Source organism: Odontesthes bonariensis, chromosome 6, assembly GCF_027942865.1.
Source record: "Odontesthes bonariensis isolate fOdoBon6 chromosome 6, fOdoBon6.hap1, whole genome shotgun sequence".
Lineage (NCBI taxonomy): Eukaryota > Metazoa > Chordata > Actinopteri > Atheriniformes > Atherinopsidae > Odontesthes > Odontesthes bonariensis.
This window is the reverse complement of record NC_134511.1, coordinates 23,830,994-23,851,554: the sequence shown is the minus strand read 5'-3', so window position 1 is coordinate 23,851,554 and position 20,561 is coordinate 23,830,994. Positions and strand designations below refer to the sequence as shown.

The window sequence follows — 20,561 nt, the reverse complement described above, 5'->3', positions numbered from 1 at the left end:
CTTTTTGTTCTATTGTGAATTAAATATTGGTTTATGAGATTAGCTAATATTTCAATTTGGATGCAGCTTATTTCTAATTGCAAGTCTCAAACAAAGCTGGTAAATCATTGCAACCTCATTTTCTGTCAAAAAGTGACTGGAAGCTTACGACCATAGGAATGAGTGAACAATTTGAGAAAAATCTGATCGATTGTGAAAGAATGAAGACCCAACGTTAATCAGAAAACAGCTCACTTATATTTTGTCACATGAAGAGCAATACAATTACAGATGCATGTACAGCATTTCGTCCTAGTGCAAAAACAAAGAGAAATCTGACGGGTTTACTGCACTTACGGTTCTCTGCTACAGTCCTGTTACGAATTGGTAACACAGAGAAAAGAATCTAGACATATGATACTTCCCAAAAAACAAAATGAGGTGATAATACGGTGGGCTGTAAGAATATGAGAAGTGTTAAACACACAATCCCAGTTTGAGACTGCCATGGAATGAGGGGGAGCATCATTATAATCTGTTAACAGATATAAACTATAATAGTATTCTTTAAGTAAGCCTGATTCACTCATCGTCTCGATCGATCTCACTTCTCACTACAGTTTACTGAACTGTGGTTCCTCCCACACTGGCCCGCGTTAACATCCCAACCAACCACCAGGAGTCACAAGCGTTCAGCTCAAAGTCAAATTGTCTTCACCGAGGGCAACGTTAGCAGGAACTTTACACACAGATCTCACGAGTTACCTCTTTAACAATCACTGGTACTGGTCTTGTGAACAGAGTTTTTAAATACATCAGACAAAAAGGCTTCAATAAGTATAATGTAACAAACAAAGCAAATGAAAGCAAGTCAACCTGAATACGTACCACTTTGGAAGTACTTCTCTCTTTAAATAAAATCTTGGGAGAAAACGTAGGGGGGAAATATAAAAACACTAAATAAATAGCTACTTCGAAGAGACATAGGCGGTTAAATCTGGTGTGACCTGTATTTATTTTTGACTGATAAGCAACTGGTTGCTGGCCAGATTATCAACAGTTAGACTAAGTACCTGCAATACGCACATTAGCCCTTATAACAACATTCTTAAGTAAACGACTTTCTTTTGGTTTTCTACATCAGAAAAAAAAAAAAAAAAAGATTTAAATAATTTAACCGTCCTCCTTTAGACTGTATATATATGTGCGCACACACAGAAAGCAAATGTTAAATGCGAAAGGTGAAGATATTTAAAACAGTACGTCTAAAAGCTCAAATTTGAGAGTATTTACATAATTACAACTTTACAAGCGAGTAGAGTAAAAGAGTGAGTTTGCACAGTGACTGCACAGCAGGCGAAAAGAAAAGCCACCAAACTGAAACTTGTTGATCGGAGTTAGAGCTGGGCGATATGACCAAAAAAGAGAAGGAAATCTTGCCACTTTCAGACAGAATAGCGGTACCTGGTATACATCTTGGCATTTTCTGAGAATATTTAGCATCATCACACTGCTAATACTGCTAAGGAAAGCTCAGGGTTTCTACCTGCCGTTTCACCTTCAGGGGTCGACCTCGGTTTGCTCCTCTCCTGTGATCCCTGCTCTCATACTGCCTTTTAATCCAACTAAATAACCAATAAAGCTTTTCTTAGGAACATTCATTGCTTTCTATTCCCATTATCAGACATCAGGAGTCAACATTAGTGACCGAAACAGTGCCTGTAAATACTACAGGTTAACCAGTCATCCGCTGACTTTACACATTCAATGTCATCTGATGAATCATACTTTTTTTTTTTTGTTGTTGTTGTTTTTTTTTACTTGCATGTGCAATGACACTGAAAATGTTTTTCCATTACACGGTACAGAACGCTTCAACACGCTAACGCTCTTCCATTCTTCAATTTTCACTGAAAACCTTATCGGTGTGGGAAGACTTTTATTTTTATTTTTTATCCGAAGCAACCTAAAAAAGGAGTTAAGAGGCGTCCAGGGCGGCCGTTGCACTGACTGAGCAGGTAACAGGCTTTAAGAAACGTCTGAGCATTCTTTATGGAGTGATTGTACCCACTGAGTGCAACAGAGCTCACCTCTGGCCAGGGCAGAAGTCCATACTCACGGCTAATAAACATGCACATATGGCCATAAATCGTGCTCACAATAACAACAAGAAGTGTGTCGGTGTGTGTGCTGCTGCTGCGGCGACGTTCTTCACACTCACAGGTGATGAGTCTCTCTCTGACCATTCAGTGGCCTGCTGTGTTTTCTCGTCACCATATAGTAATAACTTGGCTCACGTAGAACCTTGTTTGAGGTAGAACCACCAAACAGTACCATGTAATGGAAAGAAGCCACCAAACGCAGCTCAAAGTGCTCCGGTGGAGAAGGAAACGCGAGCCCTCACAGCGCTACACTGGCGACACTCTGCATGGAAACTTAACCATGGACTGTCGAAAATGTCCCTGCATGTAGCACAAGTTACTTACTTTTTTAAAAAAAATTGAGATTAAAAACAAACATAAAAACTCATATCGCCCAGCCCTAATCAGAGCTAAAATGGTTTTATGGCTGAAGGAGGAACAAAGAAAGAAAAAGGACCTTTTGGCTCCAGTGTGCACTGCCTGCTTTCACCCAAGACACGTCGGTTGTTGATTTAAACCTGCACTGTTTTTAGTACACCCTTCACAGTACACAGTGGGAAGGTTTTTAGTACATTCAACTGATGCCAAAAACAAGTTTGGTATTTCGAGCTATCAATCAATCAACTAACACAGCCCAACCATGACTAAAAATATCAAATGCTTCACCTTAGTTATTATGGGCTGACAGGCAATTATTTGTTCTTAACATTTAGTTTCACACTTTAGTTTCAACTAAAAGCTGCTTTCAAGTGGCAGTAATTTCAATTCATAGTTGCTGGGGAAACCCTGACAGCTGCTTCAAACGACTGACAGTTCTCACACATACAGCCAAGTTGACATTCATCATACTTTTGATTAGTCAAGAGGCCATTTTGCAGCTCAAACGGTTAGGTGCCTGAGATTTGGCTGGGCTAAAGGAGTTTGCTTTGAGCATGATTGTCTGCTCAGGCATGAGGTTCAAATGAGATCTGAAGAGGAGATTTGGTCGACAGCATAAAACGTGAGCAGTGTGTTTTGTGTCAGACACACAATCAGAGCCACCCTGAGGGATCATGTCCACCTATCTCAAGTCTAAAACCCTGTCCACCCAGCTAGAGCACAGCCTTCACCATTGATTAGTACTCTAATCTGGATCATGGGAGTTAAAGAGACAGAGTCCAACAATAGTGCAAACACCGCTGCCTTCTTGAAGACACACCCCAGTTGTTTGTTACTGAGGCAGACACTGGATGGAGTGCCTATTTTAAAGCCATTTTCGGAGTGTGGAAAGGTTATTGTCCATCCAGCGTTTGTTCAGCCTAATGGTTTCGAATGCTTCCTGCGCACTCCTCATCTGAGAGCCACGCTCCTTCAGACTGGAAAAGAAAGCCTGCACCTGCACGTGACACAAAAACACACACAAAACTGTCACCTCCCCACAAACCTTAGAATACAACAAAGCATAGGTGTATTGCATTGGTAAATAACTTTAAAAACATACTTGATCAAGGTGTGCCTGTGTGGAGAACTGCGAGGTAGCAGATGTGATGATTGTATGGATTGCAAAAGAGCCCACACGGAACCTACGGACAGAGGCGAAAAAACTCCGATGATGCTTCATCCTTTCATTTTCAGGTGAATAAATCTTAAACCGCATTCTCATGCATAGCGTTCATGAGGCCGACACTTACTTCTCAATGAGGCTGTCCCAGTTCACTTGTATGAAATCCCACACAAACAAGTAGCCGGCAAAACCCTTACACATAGTGTTGATGACCAAAGGCAGCTCCTGTGTCTGGATGACATGCCCATTCAGACCTTCCTTAAGAATCCTGGAAAGATTGTAACAAGTGTTAATACGCTGCTCACTCACTCGATCGTGACTACCGGGCTGCCTGAGCAAATTGTCCATCATGTCATTTAATCGCTGTTACATCGTCAGAACAAAGACATTATGAGAGCAAATGAAAAGACACAAATTTCAACATCAACCTTGCAACGACGTCTCCAAATAAGAATGTCATCAAGTACATGTAAACATAAATTGGCCCAACAAATACATAAGCTAATTAGCTTCTTGTAGATATGTATAGGTCTTATTCACAGTCCAATAAGGGAGAACAAAGTCTAAGGTGTTCTATGATATGTTTGTCCATCAGAATTGACAGGAGGATTTTTCAGCTGTACTCTGTATGTAGCTTAAGCCATTTTCACACAGCGGCCGCATCTTATCAGCACCAAAAAGACATCCTCGATAAGCCGCTACTTTTCCTGTTTGGTCATTCAGACAGACTGAACAGCAGGAGCTTTGCCCCAAAGCAGTGTGCGCTTACAAATTGTAAGCCGGTGTTATGGAATCAACAGCTTAGCTGGTAAGAGAGGTGCACACCGTAGAGCCAATTTTGAACCCAATACCGCGTTTATACGAAAGAAAAGGACCGCCTTAAAAAAGGTTTTAGTCACACTGACGATAAAGAAAAAGTTAGTTGATCAAGACTCCGTTTGAATATGTTGACAGAAGTTTCCTTTGGCAGGTCAGACAATAATACTCCTCGGGGTTATTAATACATTTTATACATAAAGTGTATTCTTATGTGCGCAGTTGAGTCGCGCTAATGTTATAGCTTTTCGGGGGGATTTAACCAAAGTATCTCTGACGCAGCAGTGCTGTGAAATGTATGAGAGAACATGCAAAATATGGTGCTTTATCCAACTTTCTCTGTGGGGCAATCATCCTACATGCAAGTAAAGCCTAATTCACTGCACAGACGTTGTCTTTAAGTAACTTGAATGGTGATTTTGTTAAATGACGCTTCAGTTACATATCTATTTCCATTGTTTTTAGCCATCTAACAAAGGTAACAGAAAAATGTGCGAATGACAGCAGCTTTATTGGGAATTCAGATGAATCGACATACACTTATTCTTTGGAACATTGAATCATGTACAGATTGAGCGTATAGATGCAGGGTGATTTGAACCCCAACCTGGGCTGTCTGGGTGTTTTAATCCAGTCTAGAGAAGCTGGATTTGGTATTATGATTTCAGTTGGCTTGATATATTTGCATTTTCAAAAGTCCGTCTTTGGTCAGACTACCACAATAATTTGTGTTTCTGTAGAAAGCATGTTTCCATGACGCTAGATAAACAAAATAAAAAAAGATTATTGTGTTACTTCAACCAAAACCAGATTTTTAAACTGGCCGAACTTTTACAACTTCAAGCTTCTCAAGCAGGATTAATACACCCAGATAATGTGGTTTGGGTTCAAATGACTCCTGAAACTATCCGATCAGCTCGAGTCAAATGGGCTTAGGTGTTCTGTACATGCGCCAAAGTTCCATCTTTTTGTAAAAACAGCTCAAATTAAGAGTATATCAATACAAATTCCCAATAAAGATGCTCTCTTTCACATATTTTTCTGTTACTTTTGTCAGACAGTTAAATGGATAAGGAAGTGTGACTGAAAATCAGCCCATTAAGACAACAGCTGCTTTCGGACTGTAGGAACCTTTGGCAGTTCTAATAACCTTTTAATCCGCGGGGCCGTTTTCTCCCGTGTTCGGACATACAGGAACTCGGGGCTTTCTCCCTTAGTTCCTATAACTATTTAGCTCCTTCTCCGAGGTCGGGTCTTTTCATAGTTCTTATAGAACGAATCTAACGGAGGTGTTTGGTGGTCGGTAGCTACGCCCCATGTCATGCTATCACGGCTGAAATGTTTCCTCATAGACACAGACACAACCAGCGGGTGTTTAATAAGTTAAACTTACACTGGTCTCATTTGTCTGCAGCGCTCTGCTCTCCTTTCTTCCTTCATGAAATGAAAAAGTATCGTCTCCTGACTCTCTCTGTGAGCTTTTCCAGCCTCGATATTAGACGCCTGATGTGATTGTCCATGATTAATATCACCATCATGCAGACCATAAACACAGTGTCCTCCCCGCTCTCCATATTAGCTTCTTGGTGGTGTTTTTTCTACTCTCCTTACTTTTACCGTTTTGTTTTGTGTTTGAATGTAGCGCTAAACGGCTAACGGCTAACACGTCACTGAAGCAGACAGCTGCGCGCGGCGCATCAGTCCCTATCAGGTCCCGACTCATGTGCGAATGCAGACTGAAACAGTTCCGCTGGGGAAGGATAGTTATCAGAACGAAATTCGAGGAGGGTAGTTCTGATAACTACTTTCTTAGAACGGTCTGTCCGAAAGCGGCTAACATGTCAACTCCCAGTCACTGAAAGCATTTCCAGACTGCCGCTCTGCTCTAATAAAATACTGATTTTTATGAACGAAGTGTCAACTGACAAAAAAAATAAAAATAAAAATAAATAAATAAATCACCATTCATGTAACTTCAAGACAAGTCTGTGCAGTGAGTTTGGCTGCATCTACATGATGCATCTCTCAAAGAGAAAATCAGAAGTGGCTGAATCTCTTTAACAGTTTCTCACGCAGCATCAGGCATACTTCAGTCAACAGCTCTTTTCAGCTCCCCTGCACGTTCACTGCTATGAGGATGGAGGTCTGGTTAAATGGCCAACTCGAACTGTAACCTTAGCTCGACTAAACTGTCCATGTAACCATGCTTGGTGTCATGTAAATGTGCCTAATAATGTAGGTGGCATTCTAAATCAAAAGCTTCTGTATCTCCAGTGCTGGAAAAGGGGAAATCTTGTTTAGTTAATTGAAAATCTGAAAGATGAAGACATTTCTGAGATGTCGGTAGGACTTTCCTTCTAATGTAGGTGTACCACTTTGTGAAGAGGGAAATTTTAAACCAGTCAGTTAGAAGCTGAACCACATTTGAGAACAAGCCAAAGTGCAACTGGTAAAGGAATCCAGAAAAGCTGAATGAACATAGATTCGAAGGAATTGGGCTTAATAGGCCTATGCCTAAGTAATGAGCTCAAACATACATACTCACCAGACAACACGCCTTGGGTCCTGAGTTGATGCCAGGCCCTGCAGGATCTTTCGCTTCTCTGCATCGTTGGTGGCTTTTGTGTACATGGTGAGCAAAGTCGACCAGTCTTCATCTGACTGAGCAGCCACCGAGAACACAACCAGCTGCAGATCACCTGGGATCCTAAAGAGTTAAATATAACAGGGGAAGAAAACTGTGTAAAAGCATTTAGGTTACGACTGCACCAATGTCTTTCCTGCAAGCCAATGCTCGGTACCCATTCAATGAAGTCTACAAATCCTTGCTTGAGATGGCTTCCTTTTGTAAAAAGATGTCTATGCTTTACTGTTTCTCTTATTGCCACTATGACCCTGACCAGAATACACACAATTCTTGTGTTCTTTACTTACTGGAAGGTGCCATTGGATTCCACATATTGTTTGAACAGGGATTTGGCTTTCTTGGTGCAGTTTTCCTCTTTGAGACTACAGGCCGTCCCCAGGAGAGCAGATCGGAGCTCCTCTTTAGAAACACTCTCCTCCTCTCCCCATGTTTGTTTTTCAATCAGAGAATCAAAATGCCTCAGAATGTAAGTCTGCAGCATTCAGGGGGGGAAATAAAAAAATAATCACATAAATCATGAATACATTTGAACACAGAGACCGTTTCGTCAGTTCAACTTCACAATATGACATAACAGACCACATATGCTTGCTTGATCACACAAAAACCTCAACGCATCCAAACATTTATATAAGTGCAACAGCACTTTGCGCTGTTAAGCAAGAATCAGAAATCAAAATGTGAATAAGGCAAATGTCAATACAGTAATAACAAAAAAGTTACATTTTGAGATGGGGGTAAAATTCAAGAAATCAAGTTCAGCATCTTTGATGCAGGCACAGTATGATTTGTGGTGGGATGTGTTCATTACTCATCTGCAGGGCTGAGAAGTGGGACAAAGGTTTTTGGGGAACAGTGCCAGGTTGAGTCTGATTAACATAGCTGTCAGGGCGTCATTACTCACGCTCACCCCCTGTCTGCAGTAGTGTTTCAAGGTCACTACAAGCAGCCAGACAGATAGAGCTTCTTTTAAGTAAACTATGTGCGTGCTGAACAGCGGGCCACAGGGACTCTGTAAGAGAGGCCGTCACTGTGTGACTGAGCCGGGAGAGAACCTGGAGGAGCTGGAGCATTGCTGCGTGACTCCAAGCTCTTAGCAATACAGAGACTAAATTAAAAATGACACCATAAGCGCCCCATGCAGCACATATCAGTTTTCAGTGATATTTCTTTGCTGTGGTTGATGGAAACATAGCAATCCTAAATAGGACTTTGTGTGCGAGTGTGTCTATGTACAGTACCTTCAGGCGAGCCACAAGGCTGGATTCCTGTCTTTTATCGAGCAAACTGTAGATGTTATTGAGCTGTAGCAAAGCTTCTGTCACAGGAGAAGTCTCAGTTTCATTGGGCATATAGTTCAACAGGTTGAGGACTTGACGGAAAGACACACGTCCCAGTCTGAAAGGCAGGAAGTGAAGCTGTAACAGTACTGGAAAAGACTTTATTTTAAATCACTCAATTAAGTTTTTTTGTTTTAAAAAAAAAAAAGACTGTTTAGGTTGTCTTTTATACCTGGAGAGAGCAAAGATGTTATGTATGAGCGAGGCACGGTCTTCGTGCGTAAGAACACTGACATTTGTGGACAAAGCCTCAATAAGACTGCGCCAACCCTCATCTCCATAGTGGACGATGTAAAAGCCTGTGTTTCTGTAGTTCAACTTGAGCCACTTTACGCTTTCTGGCAGCTTAAGAGTGTCTGAAAACAGGCAAAGACACAAACGTAAAACAAAAAATAAAAATTGGCATGGCATCTAAAACACTTCTATTTGATCTGAAAGATTGTTTCGTTTTGTATTGTATGTATGTTTTTGCATTTTACCTGACTTGGACTTCAGAGTGAACATCTGTCTGCACTCCGGGGCCAAACTACAGCTGTCATTTACGTACGTCACGGGAATATTCCACAAGCTGAACGGAGTACACAGCACAGTTAGGTTCGTCTTGCGCTTCTATGATCTATGAATGTTGTGATTAAACCCACCTGGAGGTACGCGTGGCATCGTCAGAGGTCAACAGGAAGTGCTCCTGTGTGAGGGTCACCTGATCTCCCTTGCGGCTTATAGTAACCAATGGGAAGCCTTTCTGTGACGTCCATGAACTCATCATCTCTGATACATTCTGGTGCTGTGTGGAGACCTGTACACAGGAAGAGAAATACAGCGTCTCTGCATGATCCAATGCCACATGAATTGCTTTTCAAAATGAATAAAAGTAACTGTGTGTCCTCTGAAATGTGGCAAGTATGAGTGGCAAGAGAAAACACCATTTAGATACAGAATCCATTAAAACCAATTGAGAAGAGACAAACATCAACTCTGAAAATTCTCCATGAAAGACTTCTTGAAATGTCAACACTAACACACATCCACATATGAGTGTGGTGGGTAGTAAAGGGGTGATTCAAAAACTCTTCAGAGCAACTGTACCCTCTGTGTACCACACCTTCAAAAAAAAAAAAAGAGCAATCTTACAGTCATCAATAAAAACATCCCATCACTATAAGTAATGTGACACTTCTCTTATATCACTAATTACAATATGACTGTGAAACTAAAGACTGACGGTATCGGAAAAAAATTATCTTATTCATAAGACAATGGATGAACAACGTTTTGCAGCAAACTGATAAACGACTCTTAACTCTTAACGACTCTTAAGTGCCTAATATAATAAAAATAACACGCTCACATACCTGTGTGAGGCTGTTCCAGAGGTCACTAGTTTCTGTATTTAATCCACTGAATTGTTTGAGGTATTGAATGATGCCCTTTCGGAACTGCTGGTCCCCCGGCAAGGAAGAATTCAGCATCAGGAGAATAGATGCACCCTTGAAAGCAGAGACACAAAGTGCGTGTGGTACGACCCAAATTTAGAGTATTGACTACACTTGTGACTGAGGTCGAGGTGCAGTGAGGAACTCTTCACTGAAATAAACAACTGAAAGCTGAATATTTTTCTGCTTATATATCAGAAGTGTGGAGTAAAAATGTACCTTTTCATAAGAGACCGAGTCAAACATCTCGTCCACTTGTTCTGGAGTGTTGACCTCTGTCGACACAGCGTGAGAGGAGTTTAGCGCATCTTTGTCCATGGCTCTGAACCTCACTGCCAGGAATAAATTACCCTGCAAACACACAAACAGGACTTACTGCAAAAGCACACAAATGCATGTGCTTCAAAACCAGAGAAGTACTCTGTGGGTCAGGTGCTTGAACTCACGATGTCCAGCTTTGGCAGCACAGTCTGCAGCGACATATACTGCATGTACGTGGCAAAGCCTTCATTGAGCCACAGGTCATTCCACCAGCTCATGGTTACCAGATTTCCAAACCACTGCAACACAGCACCAGAGACGGATCAGTACCTTAAACAAACCCTCTGTCTCCGCTGCTTTTACAGGCTTAAAAGTGAAAATCTACCTGATGTGCAAGTTCATGTGCTATGACGGAGGCAACCACTTGTTTTTCCAGAGGGGAGGACTCTTTGCCCACCAGCAGGCTGGTCTCCCGAAAAGTGATGAGCCCCCAGTTCTCCATGGCTCCTGCCAGGAAGTCTGGTATGGCTACCAAGTCTGACAAAAGGAAAGGGAGCATACAGGTTAGTGTAAAAGGGAGAAAAGAAACACAAAATATCATTTATATCCATTATGAGAAATATGCACGTATGTGGGTGCTCACCTAGCTTCTTGAGGGGGTAGTTAATATCAAAAAAATTGTTGTAAAACTCCAGCAGTTTGGAAGCAGTTTCCAGAGCATACTCTGTGTACTCTGTCTTCTCTGGCACAGAGTAGACTGACACCTTAAACAAATAGACATGGAAATACCCTCTTGACCTAATGCAGCTATAAAACATGTTTAAGATGCACAGCCTGAACTGACACTGAAATGGGAGTCACACATATCTCCGTCAGACCTACCGTGGTTTCTGACACATTTTTTGTGATAGGGGTGAAGTTGGCAACAGTGAAGGCCACCAGGTATGTGCTCATGTTGACACTGCTCTTTTCAAACTCATCCTGCACAAGGCCATCGGAAAGAGGTGTGGATTTGGCCTGAAATGCAAAGCATGCGCGTGAGATCACCATCAGCGGATGTAGGAAGTATTATAGTGAAATACGACACCGCAAGCAGATACCAATACGCCCTCTGTTAGCTGAAAGGGATAGTTCGCCTCTTTTGACATGAAGCTGTATGACATCCCATATTAGCAATATCATTTATGAACATTGACTTACCCCCCGCTGCGTCCTATGAGCCGAGTTCCAGGCGAGTTATGGCGTTGACGAAGGTAGTCCGGCTAGTTGGCTGGGGCTTAAAAAATAAAGCGTCTCGCTTCTCAAAACAATATGCGTTCAAAAGAGTAATACATTTGCATCACAAAATCATCCATCCAGAAAAAGTCAGACCTCACAATCGCTTGGCGCTATTTCTCTCTACCTTCGTATCACTACGGGCTGTGTAAACTGTGCAGACCAAAGTGCAGACCGAGTGCTCGGTCTGCCCCTGCTTCCGAGCAGTAAACACCGTAACAGGTGCGGCTATCGGCAGGTGGCATTGATTTGAAGGGAGGCAAAAATAGCGCCAAGCGATTGTGAGGTCTGACTTTTTCTGGATGGACGCATATTGTTTTGAGAAGCAAGACGTTTTATTTTTTAAGCCCCAGCCAACTAGCCGGACTACCTTCGTCAACGCCAAAACGAGGCCAGAACTCGGCTCACAGGACGCAGCAGGGGGTAAGAAGATGTTCATAAATGATATTGCTGATAAGGGATGTCATACAGCTTCATATCAAAAGAGGCGAACTATCCCTTTAACTGTACCCACGGGCAAATCTTAGTGGGAACATGAATGACTCCAGCGCCTCTCTCCCCAGCTTCAGACAACAAAAGCAGACTCAGCAACAAAAGGAAAGAAGGAGTGACTGCAGTGGTTTTCAACCACAGACGGTGTAATCCTAAACTTCTACTGAGAAGAAGCATCTTTGTTCCCCAGATGTTGAACTACTGGCTGTGAATTTCTGTCTCTACCGACTCTATAGAGAAAGTCATGCACTCCAACACATTCGTGGGCATCTCCAGATTTCAGCCAAGCCTTTCTCACTGCCACATTTCAACTCTTCAACAGTTTGTCAACTCTTTTTTATTCATTATTAATTTGACTTATTATTGATATTTTTCGGCACTATATTTGTCGTGCAATAATCGGACACTTTGATAGACTCAATAGGTATTTGGTACATTCACAAGGCTCCTCAACAGTTTAAGTGCTCCAAATTTAGGAAACCAAATGTAAGTCATATCTGGGCTCTGCTTTATGTTATAATTCATTCAGCTTTTAAATGTCATAGAAATCAATGAATGCATAAGCAAAAAGAAGTAAGACGTTTCTACCTCTGTTACCTTGCACCACAAATTACTAATTCTACAGTACCTTAGGCATGTTGGAAAGACTCATGTAGTTTTGTTTTCGGTTGATTTTTATCAAGAACGTTGCTTTGAAAGCTGGCTCGTCAAAACAAGGGAAGGCCTTCCTGGCTGACAGCGGCTCAAACTGTGTGGCTGCTAGGACCCTGTGACAAGAGACAGAGCAAGCTTAAAACATCCAAATACACCCAATTTCAGTTTTCAGCCAGTATCGCGGCACTGTTTTCTAAATGTGTCATTATGAGTTATCATATTGGACATATTCCGACCACAGCACATCTTTCACCTGCACTTACAGCACAACAATTAGATATGTGTACCTTCTGTTTCCATCTTTATCGATGTATGAGCTGTTGTAGAAACCATCATAGGTGTGTGAGAGGTTGGCAGAGTAATCCAGGGTCAAAAGACAGAACTGGCCTGCTTTCAGCTCCTCTTTGAACTTAACAGCTATCTGCTGTCTGGGTTTGTACTCCAGTACAGTCACATCACTCGCCTGCCCATCGCCCAGCTGGAAGATACAACATGTTTGCGAGGAACCAGCAGATAAAAGAAAACATTTTTGGATTCCTCTGCACACAGATGTCTTTCAATCCCACCTTGAAGGTAGCTTTGGTAATGTTGAGATTCACAGCATGCAGGACAATGAGCTTTGAACTGTGAAGAATAGACATGTTGATAACGGCTCTGCCAGTGAAAGTCATGTCATCAAGGTCAGGGGTCAAGGTGAGCTCATAGTTGAGGGGATGTATGCTGTGAGGCAGTCGGAGCTGTGTCCATGGAAACAGTTCACCACTTGTGGACACAGGGTAGACTGGCTCAAGCGGACTGGTCTTATTCGGCTTACGACAACCTGCCTGCAGAAGTATTATAGGAATGAATAGACAGAGGAATGAGTGTGTGACTAAGAATGAAAGAGAAATAAAAGAGGAAACTTTCTTGACAGACATACTGGCTCAATGAGTACAAAGAGTGACGTGTGTCTAGACATTACTACGAATACTAGCTAAACTGAACCACCTGAATATTTCATATTATATATTCTTACCTTTGTAAAGGTACAACCAGGTAGGAAGTACAGTACCATGGTCATTGAGACCACTATCACCAGGAATAACACACATACAACCATGGTACGGGCTGAGGGTCGGGAACATGACCTGGGAACAAAAAGAATGCAACATTACCTCTACTAACTAAATTGCATATGTATGGTAATAAGGTGTAGAAAGGTTTCTAAATATTATGAAGGATGGTGCCGCAGGGGACTTTATCTATGCTCTTTGTGGAGTACCTGCATCACATAGGAGCACATTGACTTTAAACAGACTGTCTGAACATGAAGTAAACTATCATAAAAAAAGAGTGAACCAATTTGGCTGCATGTTAGTTTTACTATCTGCTACTTAGACAGCCAGATTTTGCTCTGTGACTGGAAAAGTTGCAGGTTTTGTGTGTAAAAAGCTGTAATATCATTCATTTTCATAAACAGCAACATGGTATTATAGCACAGCTTCTAATATGCATCATGTGAATTCAGTTACACACAGAAGTTTTTTGTTTTTTCTTCTCCTACTTTGTTTAATGGCTACTTTTGGTGGTCTGGAAATACAGCTATAACTTGAATGGTACCCTCACTGGTTTTTACACATTAACACTGATTTTGTGATGACTGACTGGGCAATAACATTTTTTTTTTCACAATGCACTTTTAAGCACCATCTTTTAAAGCAAACTGATACTCAAGACTTTTTTTCTTATCCACCAATGTAATTGTAACCACAAGGTTATCATCAGGACTTGTGAGTGTAGCAGCACATTATCACAACAGGTTATTGTATAATTCTACACGTGTCTGTTTGAGTCTTGAGATCAAGCAGGTAAATAGATTATCATTAAGCCAGAAAAGCACTCACAACACTGTCCTCACTGCTGTCTCTTTATCTCTCACATCTATAGCTGCTTGCTCATTAGCTGCTCAATATCAATATCACAGAAAGGTTTTAGAAATGTTCCTAAAGTGGTTGGACAATTACAAAACATCGGCTGATTTCATCCTTTGTTGGTCAACAAAACTCTTGAATAATTAACCTCATATATAATAGAATACTTTAAGAAATGTTACAACACCACAGTGGAACAAACACACTGTGAAACATCACAAATGATGACCTTCTCAGTGCATTACCTTGGCGGAGCCTGTCTGGCGTAAGGGGAAGAGCTGGATCTGAGAGCAGAGCTGCGATTCATGAAGGACATGCCCAGGAGGCGAGCCGAAGACTCGCAGTCTTCCTCATCCTCATCCATGTCATTTTCTCCCAGGCCTCGCACAAGTAACCGTGAGCTACGAGGCTCATACGCCACCTCATCTGGGTCAAGAGCAGGAAATGCCTAGAAAGAGCGTGTTCAGGGCACTCTGTTATTCTCTAGTTAAACTCTGCAGTGTTTCTCACATTAATAATAACAATAATAACAATAATAATAATAATTGGGTTGTCTTCCCGGGTAAATCAATCAAGGCAGATTAAGATGACAGTGGAAATACGACGCTTAGAGAGGATAAAGGTAACGCTGACTGAGGGATTACTTTAGGGTTGCTAATACTAGCTTAATAATTTTTAATGACAGTTTATGACACAATGTAGTAGCGGAAGACTAACTGCAGTCCTGAAGAGAAAGATATTAATATAGGGAACACAACGACAATATTGCTTTGATGTCATACTAAATTGTCCCTCTTTGCTTGGAGAAATTCATTCAACTTTGATTGTAATTAGATGCAGCTGAGATCTATAAAATTACATCTAAAGATGGAAGAAAGGCAAAGTGATGTGACAGAGTACACGTAAGCATCAGTGGTCACCCCAACCTGGGAGCTACATGATTAAAAGAGCTCACGTTGCATTTGAGTATGAGAATATGCCCCCCCCCCCCCTCTCTCTCTCTCTTATTTAAACATATTCCCACCTGGCCTTGCACAGGCTGAGCCAATAAGCAATGAACTAATATTGGGTGAATTTATTGCAATAAAACACCACTGAGCCATTGCTCTAATTGGTTGCATGTCTATCTAATTTCCTAAACTCAAAACAAATCGGATACCTTCTAAACTAATATGAATTTGCAGTGCTGCCTATGAGTGTTGGGTTTTCATGAAACAAATGACTATATGAAAGAGACGTACTGGAAATGCAGCGGAGTCTTTGGCTAAATCTACAACATCAGGTTCCTCTTCAAACATGCTGTTCTCAATCATGTTCCTCGGCAGGTTGGCACGCTCTGCAACACACACAGAAGAAGAGAAATCAGACAAATGACTCTCAAAGAGGGAAATGAGCTGTGAGAGAGACAAAATCTGCACCAACGGAATACAAATGATTTTTGTACGGTGGCACTAAGTGACCCACATCTTTTTGCATACTTGCTGTGATTTTCAGAATTTCCCTCAAAACAAAGTGGAAACAACACGCTGTTCAACAACAAGGCTTGTTGTAGGAAATGAAACTGCAGGAAACATGAACCTAGATCTAACAAAACACTGACTGAGTGTCTGCAATTTCCTGTTAGTACACCGAGGTTCTTTCCTTTAATGGCACTCTGACCCAAATAAAACAGGTTCATCGGGCTGGTGAGACTCTGCACAGCACACTTCTAACTAAATCTGTGAGCAGTAAAATCATTCTCACTCTTTCTTCATAACATTTCATTTTAGTTAAATGTTGCTGCAGTAAAATCAAACAACTGAGGGAGTCCCCACAAATTAGAAGAAAAGGAAATGTGCTGAGTATTTATTATCTGGCCTTGTCACATGCCACTGCGGTAGGCTATACAAAAGCCTGCACTTCCTCAACTAACAAGCCTCTTCAGCAACGGGGCAAGAATGAAGCCTTGTTTGACTAGATTCACATCAGTGTCTGACTGCAGACAAATTCTTTCCACAGTAATTCTTGAAACAACGAGAGTCATGCTCAGCTCCTTAATTCAATACATTTAACAGTAAAACGCTGTGAATCCCCCCCCCGTGTTGGCTTCCAATCACTCCATGCTTTTACAGAGGATGGCCAGTACATTATCAGGTCGGTATTACATGGATTTGATGGGGGAAAAAGAAAAAAAGGAAGAGGGTGACACTAAACACCTGCTGAAGTCCCGCTGTTCACTACATGACAGCAAAGATTAGCTTTAAATCCCCAAAACATCAACAATCCAAAAATGTGGGAGGTGATTTATTTGACTCCTTGACTACAGTGTTTCTGAAATGACTGCAACACAGTCTCTCTGTCTGGACAACACTGCTGTGGTATGAATGCCTATTAATAGATGCGGGGCTAAGTGGTTAGGTACTGTGTAATGTCCAGAGGAGTTTCTGATAAAAATATTACCCATAAAGACATATTACACTGCACTGGCTAACATTTCTACTTCTAACAGCTCTGAATTATTGTTGCGTTAATATGGTGCGAGACATTTTATATAAGCAATATGCATATCTGGTTTAGAGAGGTAGTTATCACACTTGTTACTGTCAAGCCAGGCTAATATGAATTACGGGTTTACATGTAAATACAGCATATTATCTGCCGATTGTGGTCTTCCTGTTTACTCCAAACATTATTATTATCTCTACCTTAGACTGACACAAGGGTAGGTAAATATCTGTTTGAGTTGAGCAGGTGCATCCATTTATTTGGCCCTAGTGGAAACACAAAATAAACACCCAACATGTGGAGGACTAAAACTCCCATAAGGCTTGTGTTAGTGTCGCTGTTTATTTACTTTTCAATTACATTTATCCCAATTGGAAAGTAATGATTCATTGCAGTTTAAAATCATAGTAAAAAAAATGATTTCTTTCATTATTTTTGCATTAATTAAAACTTCATTCAATTTCAAAAGCATTGTTCATGATATAAATTTATACACTTTTTTGTTGCAGTCCTCCATACCCACATGGTTGCACTGAACAAAGCGACAATAATGTAAATGGCTGGTTGAATATGTAAGGCGTAAAGGAAGCATACGGCTTCCGCACTATTAACTGACCAACGTGATTGTACTGAAAAATCACAAAGTCATAACCAAGAATGCTCACAAGCAAAAGCAAAAGCTAAAAAAAAAAAAAAAAAAACAGGAAGTCACACTGCTGTGATTGGGTTGTTGTTTTTTCCAGTTTGAGAACATCCAGTTTCCCTGAGAGATACTACGTGTTTGGATTCTTGTTTGTTTTAATAAAGCCCAGGACACCCTGGGGCCACAGCAGAGGTTAGAAAGCAGCTGACTACTGGCATCCTGAGCTGAGCCGAGTATGACTTGTCAGCTCTTCAAACCAAGACAAAGAAAGATAAAGACACGTGATTCCTAACAGGAAAACACTGTCTTACCTTTATTTACCATAATGATGTCAAAACAAACTATCCTACACTTGCTACTGACGTTGTTTGGCCCAAATAAAATCAAAATGTCATACCATGAGCTGCAACATACATAAACAATTCTGCTCAGCCTTATGAGTGGGAGACATGTAAATGGTATCGTGTCATCGCAGGACTGTCAAATGATACTGAGATCAAGTTAAGACTCAGAGAATTTTCCAGCAGTGCAAAGAAACTGGTTTACTCTGAAAATAACGAGTTGCTTTCACGAGGCTTGTGAAAAGCCAAATGCACCTCTCTAAAAATGTGTCCTCGAGTGAATGTCACTCCCTCTGAGTCGGCAACCAGTGTCCCGATAGTTATTAGCTGGCCTGCTGCTGTTAGCTATCTGTTACTGTACCTACAGTCTTCCGTCCTTACCTGTACTGTTACTGTCAAACAGATCCATGGCAAGCTCTCTCAAAGACTTCCTCGCGTTGAAAAACGGGGTAACTTCTGTACGTTTAAGAGCCTTCGACGGACGTGATATTTTTCTGGCTGGCCACAACCCACCGCAGGCGCTCACAGACCTTCACAATAAATCGCAGCCTAACCCCGCCGTACAACCGTTAGCTAACTACGTAGTAGCTAGCTCGGAACTAGCCAATTGACAATTCTAAGTGACTGAACAACATTCAGCAAGCTAACGTTTGCCGCTTTCCTTTATCTTTATCCAACTTTAACACACATAGCTGTATATTATAACAATAGGTGAATACAGTGTACGTGTCTCAAAGTATAAAAGCTTACGCTAAAAACGAGAAAATAAATCTTAACTTCAAGTGTTCTGCAAACTAACACAAGAGCGAATGTCACATTTCCTTCTCTCCAGACTAGTTGTTGACAACTTCCCATCAAATCACAGTGCTGATATCCGATTGGATGTTGCGTCCAGGGGCGGGGTCAGAAAGACGTACGTACGTAAGCATTCCAACGTACGCTCTTTCCTTTTGACATACTTCAGAGGACATTGTATTGTTTTATTTTAGAATAGAATAGAATTACATATCTGGGAGAAAGAGTTAGCCCACAGTTAAATCAGTTATACAAAGAAAATATAAATGGGACGATCAAGGGTGTATGTGAAACAATGACAAGGTGGAAGGCTCTTCCAATATCTTTTCTAGGCCCAATTAATCTTATAAAAATGGTTATGCTACCTAAGATACTATATCCTATATCAATGTTGTTTGTTATATTAAAATCTGAGGACATTAAAATAATTAATAAAGCTATGGCAGACTTTATATGTGCAGGAAGAAAACCAAAAATCTAATTGGAGACACTTCAATTGCCTAAAGAATTGGGCGGATGGAACCTACCCAATATAGAATATCATGTTCTTTCAGTACAAGCTAGGATATTAAGTGTGTGGATACACGAAAATTCAGACTCACCATGGCTTAATATTGAACTAGTGCTTTGTAAACCATCATCGCCTGTCAACTTAATTGGCACCAAATTAAATGCACTATCAAGTAGAATTAAAAATATTTTTTTATTAGGCAATGTATTACAGGCATGGGATAAACTTCGAAAACTCTTTAAAGGCAATCGGTCATTTCCAATTTTGTCCACATTGGTGGGTAACCCAAACTGCCCTCCACAAACTTTAGTTTTGCAGACTGGCACTCGGCCGGGATCCATAGATTTTATGACCTATTCAAACAAGGAGAGTTCAAATCTTTTGAATCTCTCAAGGAACAATATTCTTTGCCAAATAAGGATTTTTATAAATATTTGCAGATAAGGCATTATGTACAACAAAAAAATAAATCTCTTAAGTTAACACCAGATTCATATCACTTAGAAATTTTCCTGATCAATAATAAAGAACATAAACATTTTATTTCTAAATTTTACTCAGAAATATACTCCCTCAGTATGGACAAACTTTCTTGGTTGAGGAAATCGTGGGGAGTGCTATTTAAATATGAAATAAGTGTACAGGTTTGGGACAGAATTCTTGCTTTACCATCTTAAAATCTCAATCTGCAACAAGTTTAAAGAATTGCAGTACAATATTATGCATAATGTTTACATTTCTCCAAACATTTTCAGTAAATATAATGTGGGTATGTCACCAAATTGTCAAAAATGTAAAGTTCATGTGGGTACAAGGTACCATTGCCTTTGGGAATGTGTTTACATTCAGAAATTTTGGAACAAAGTGTGCTCTGATATAAGTAAAGCAATAGGACAACAAGTGATTGAAAATCCAATGATGTGTTTGCTTGGTCACGTCCCTGTTTCAATTAAAAAAAATGAGAAGGTGGTTCAATCACTATTAATGCTAGCTAGGAAAAGTATAATGTTGAAGTGGGTGGGGGAAGACCCCCTTGATTGTCGACCTTATGACCATGCTGAAACTTGGACACTTTATTGATGGCAAAACTCAGTTATTTATAGACACTTGGAGGAAACCTCTGGAAGCAATGGGAGTTGAATGCAATAGAGACCTAAATGGGCAACCACTTTGGACCTGATCTGCTATTCTTGGACGCTGTGTTACCACTATAACCATTGTATCTCTGACCAGTCCGCACTGTTTCTGTTCTTGTTGTTATTATAAACAACTGTAAAAGTTTATAAATAAAATATA

General features: G+C 40.8%; 1 protein-coding gene across 1 annotated transcript; it reads right to left on the bottom strand.

The window, feature by feature from the left end:
• Positions 1-214: 214 nt before the first annotated feature.
• Positions 215-18,798, bottom strand: lnpep (leucyl/cystinyl aminopeptidase). The gene is made up of 22 exons (XM_075468087.1): positions 18,341-18,798; positions 15,733-15,827; positions 14,737-14,939; positions 13,597-13,708; positions 13,148-13,405; positions 12,869-13,059; positions 12,556-12,694; positions 11,043-11,177; positions 10,804-10,924; positions 10,546-10,697; positions 10,346-10,459; positions 10,119-10,250; positions 9,819-9,953; positions 9,108-9,262; positions 8,946-9,034; positions 8,639-8,822; positions 8,368-8,524; positions 7,414-7,598; positions 7,025-7,186; positions 3,791-3,931; positions 3,601-3,682; positions 215-3,495 (listed from the first exon to the last, which is right to left on the bottom strand). Exons 1-22 carry the CDS (start codon positions 18,366-18,368, stop codon positions 3,364-3,366), a joined length of 3,102 nt encoding a protein of 1,033 aa, XP_075324202.1. The 5' UTR covers positions 18,369-18,798; the 3' UTR covers positions 215-3,363.
• Positions 18,799-20,561: the final 1,763 nt, after the last annotated feature.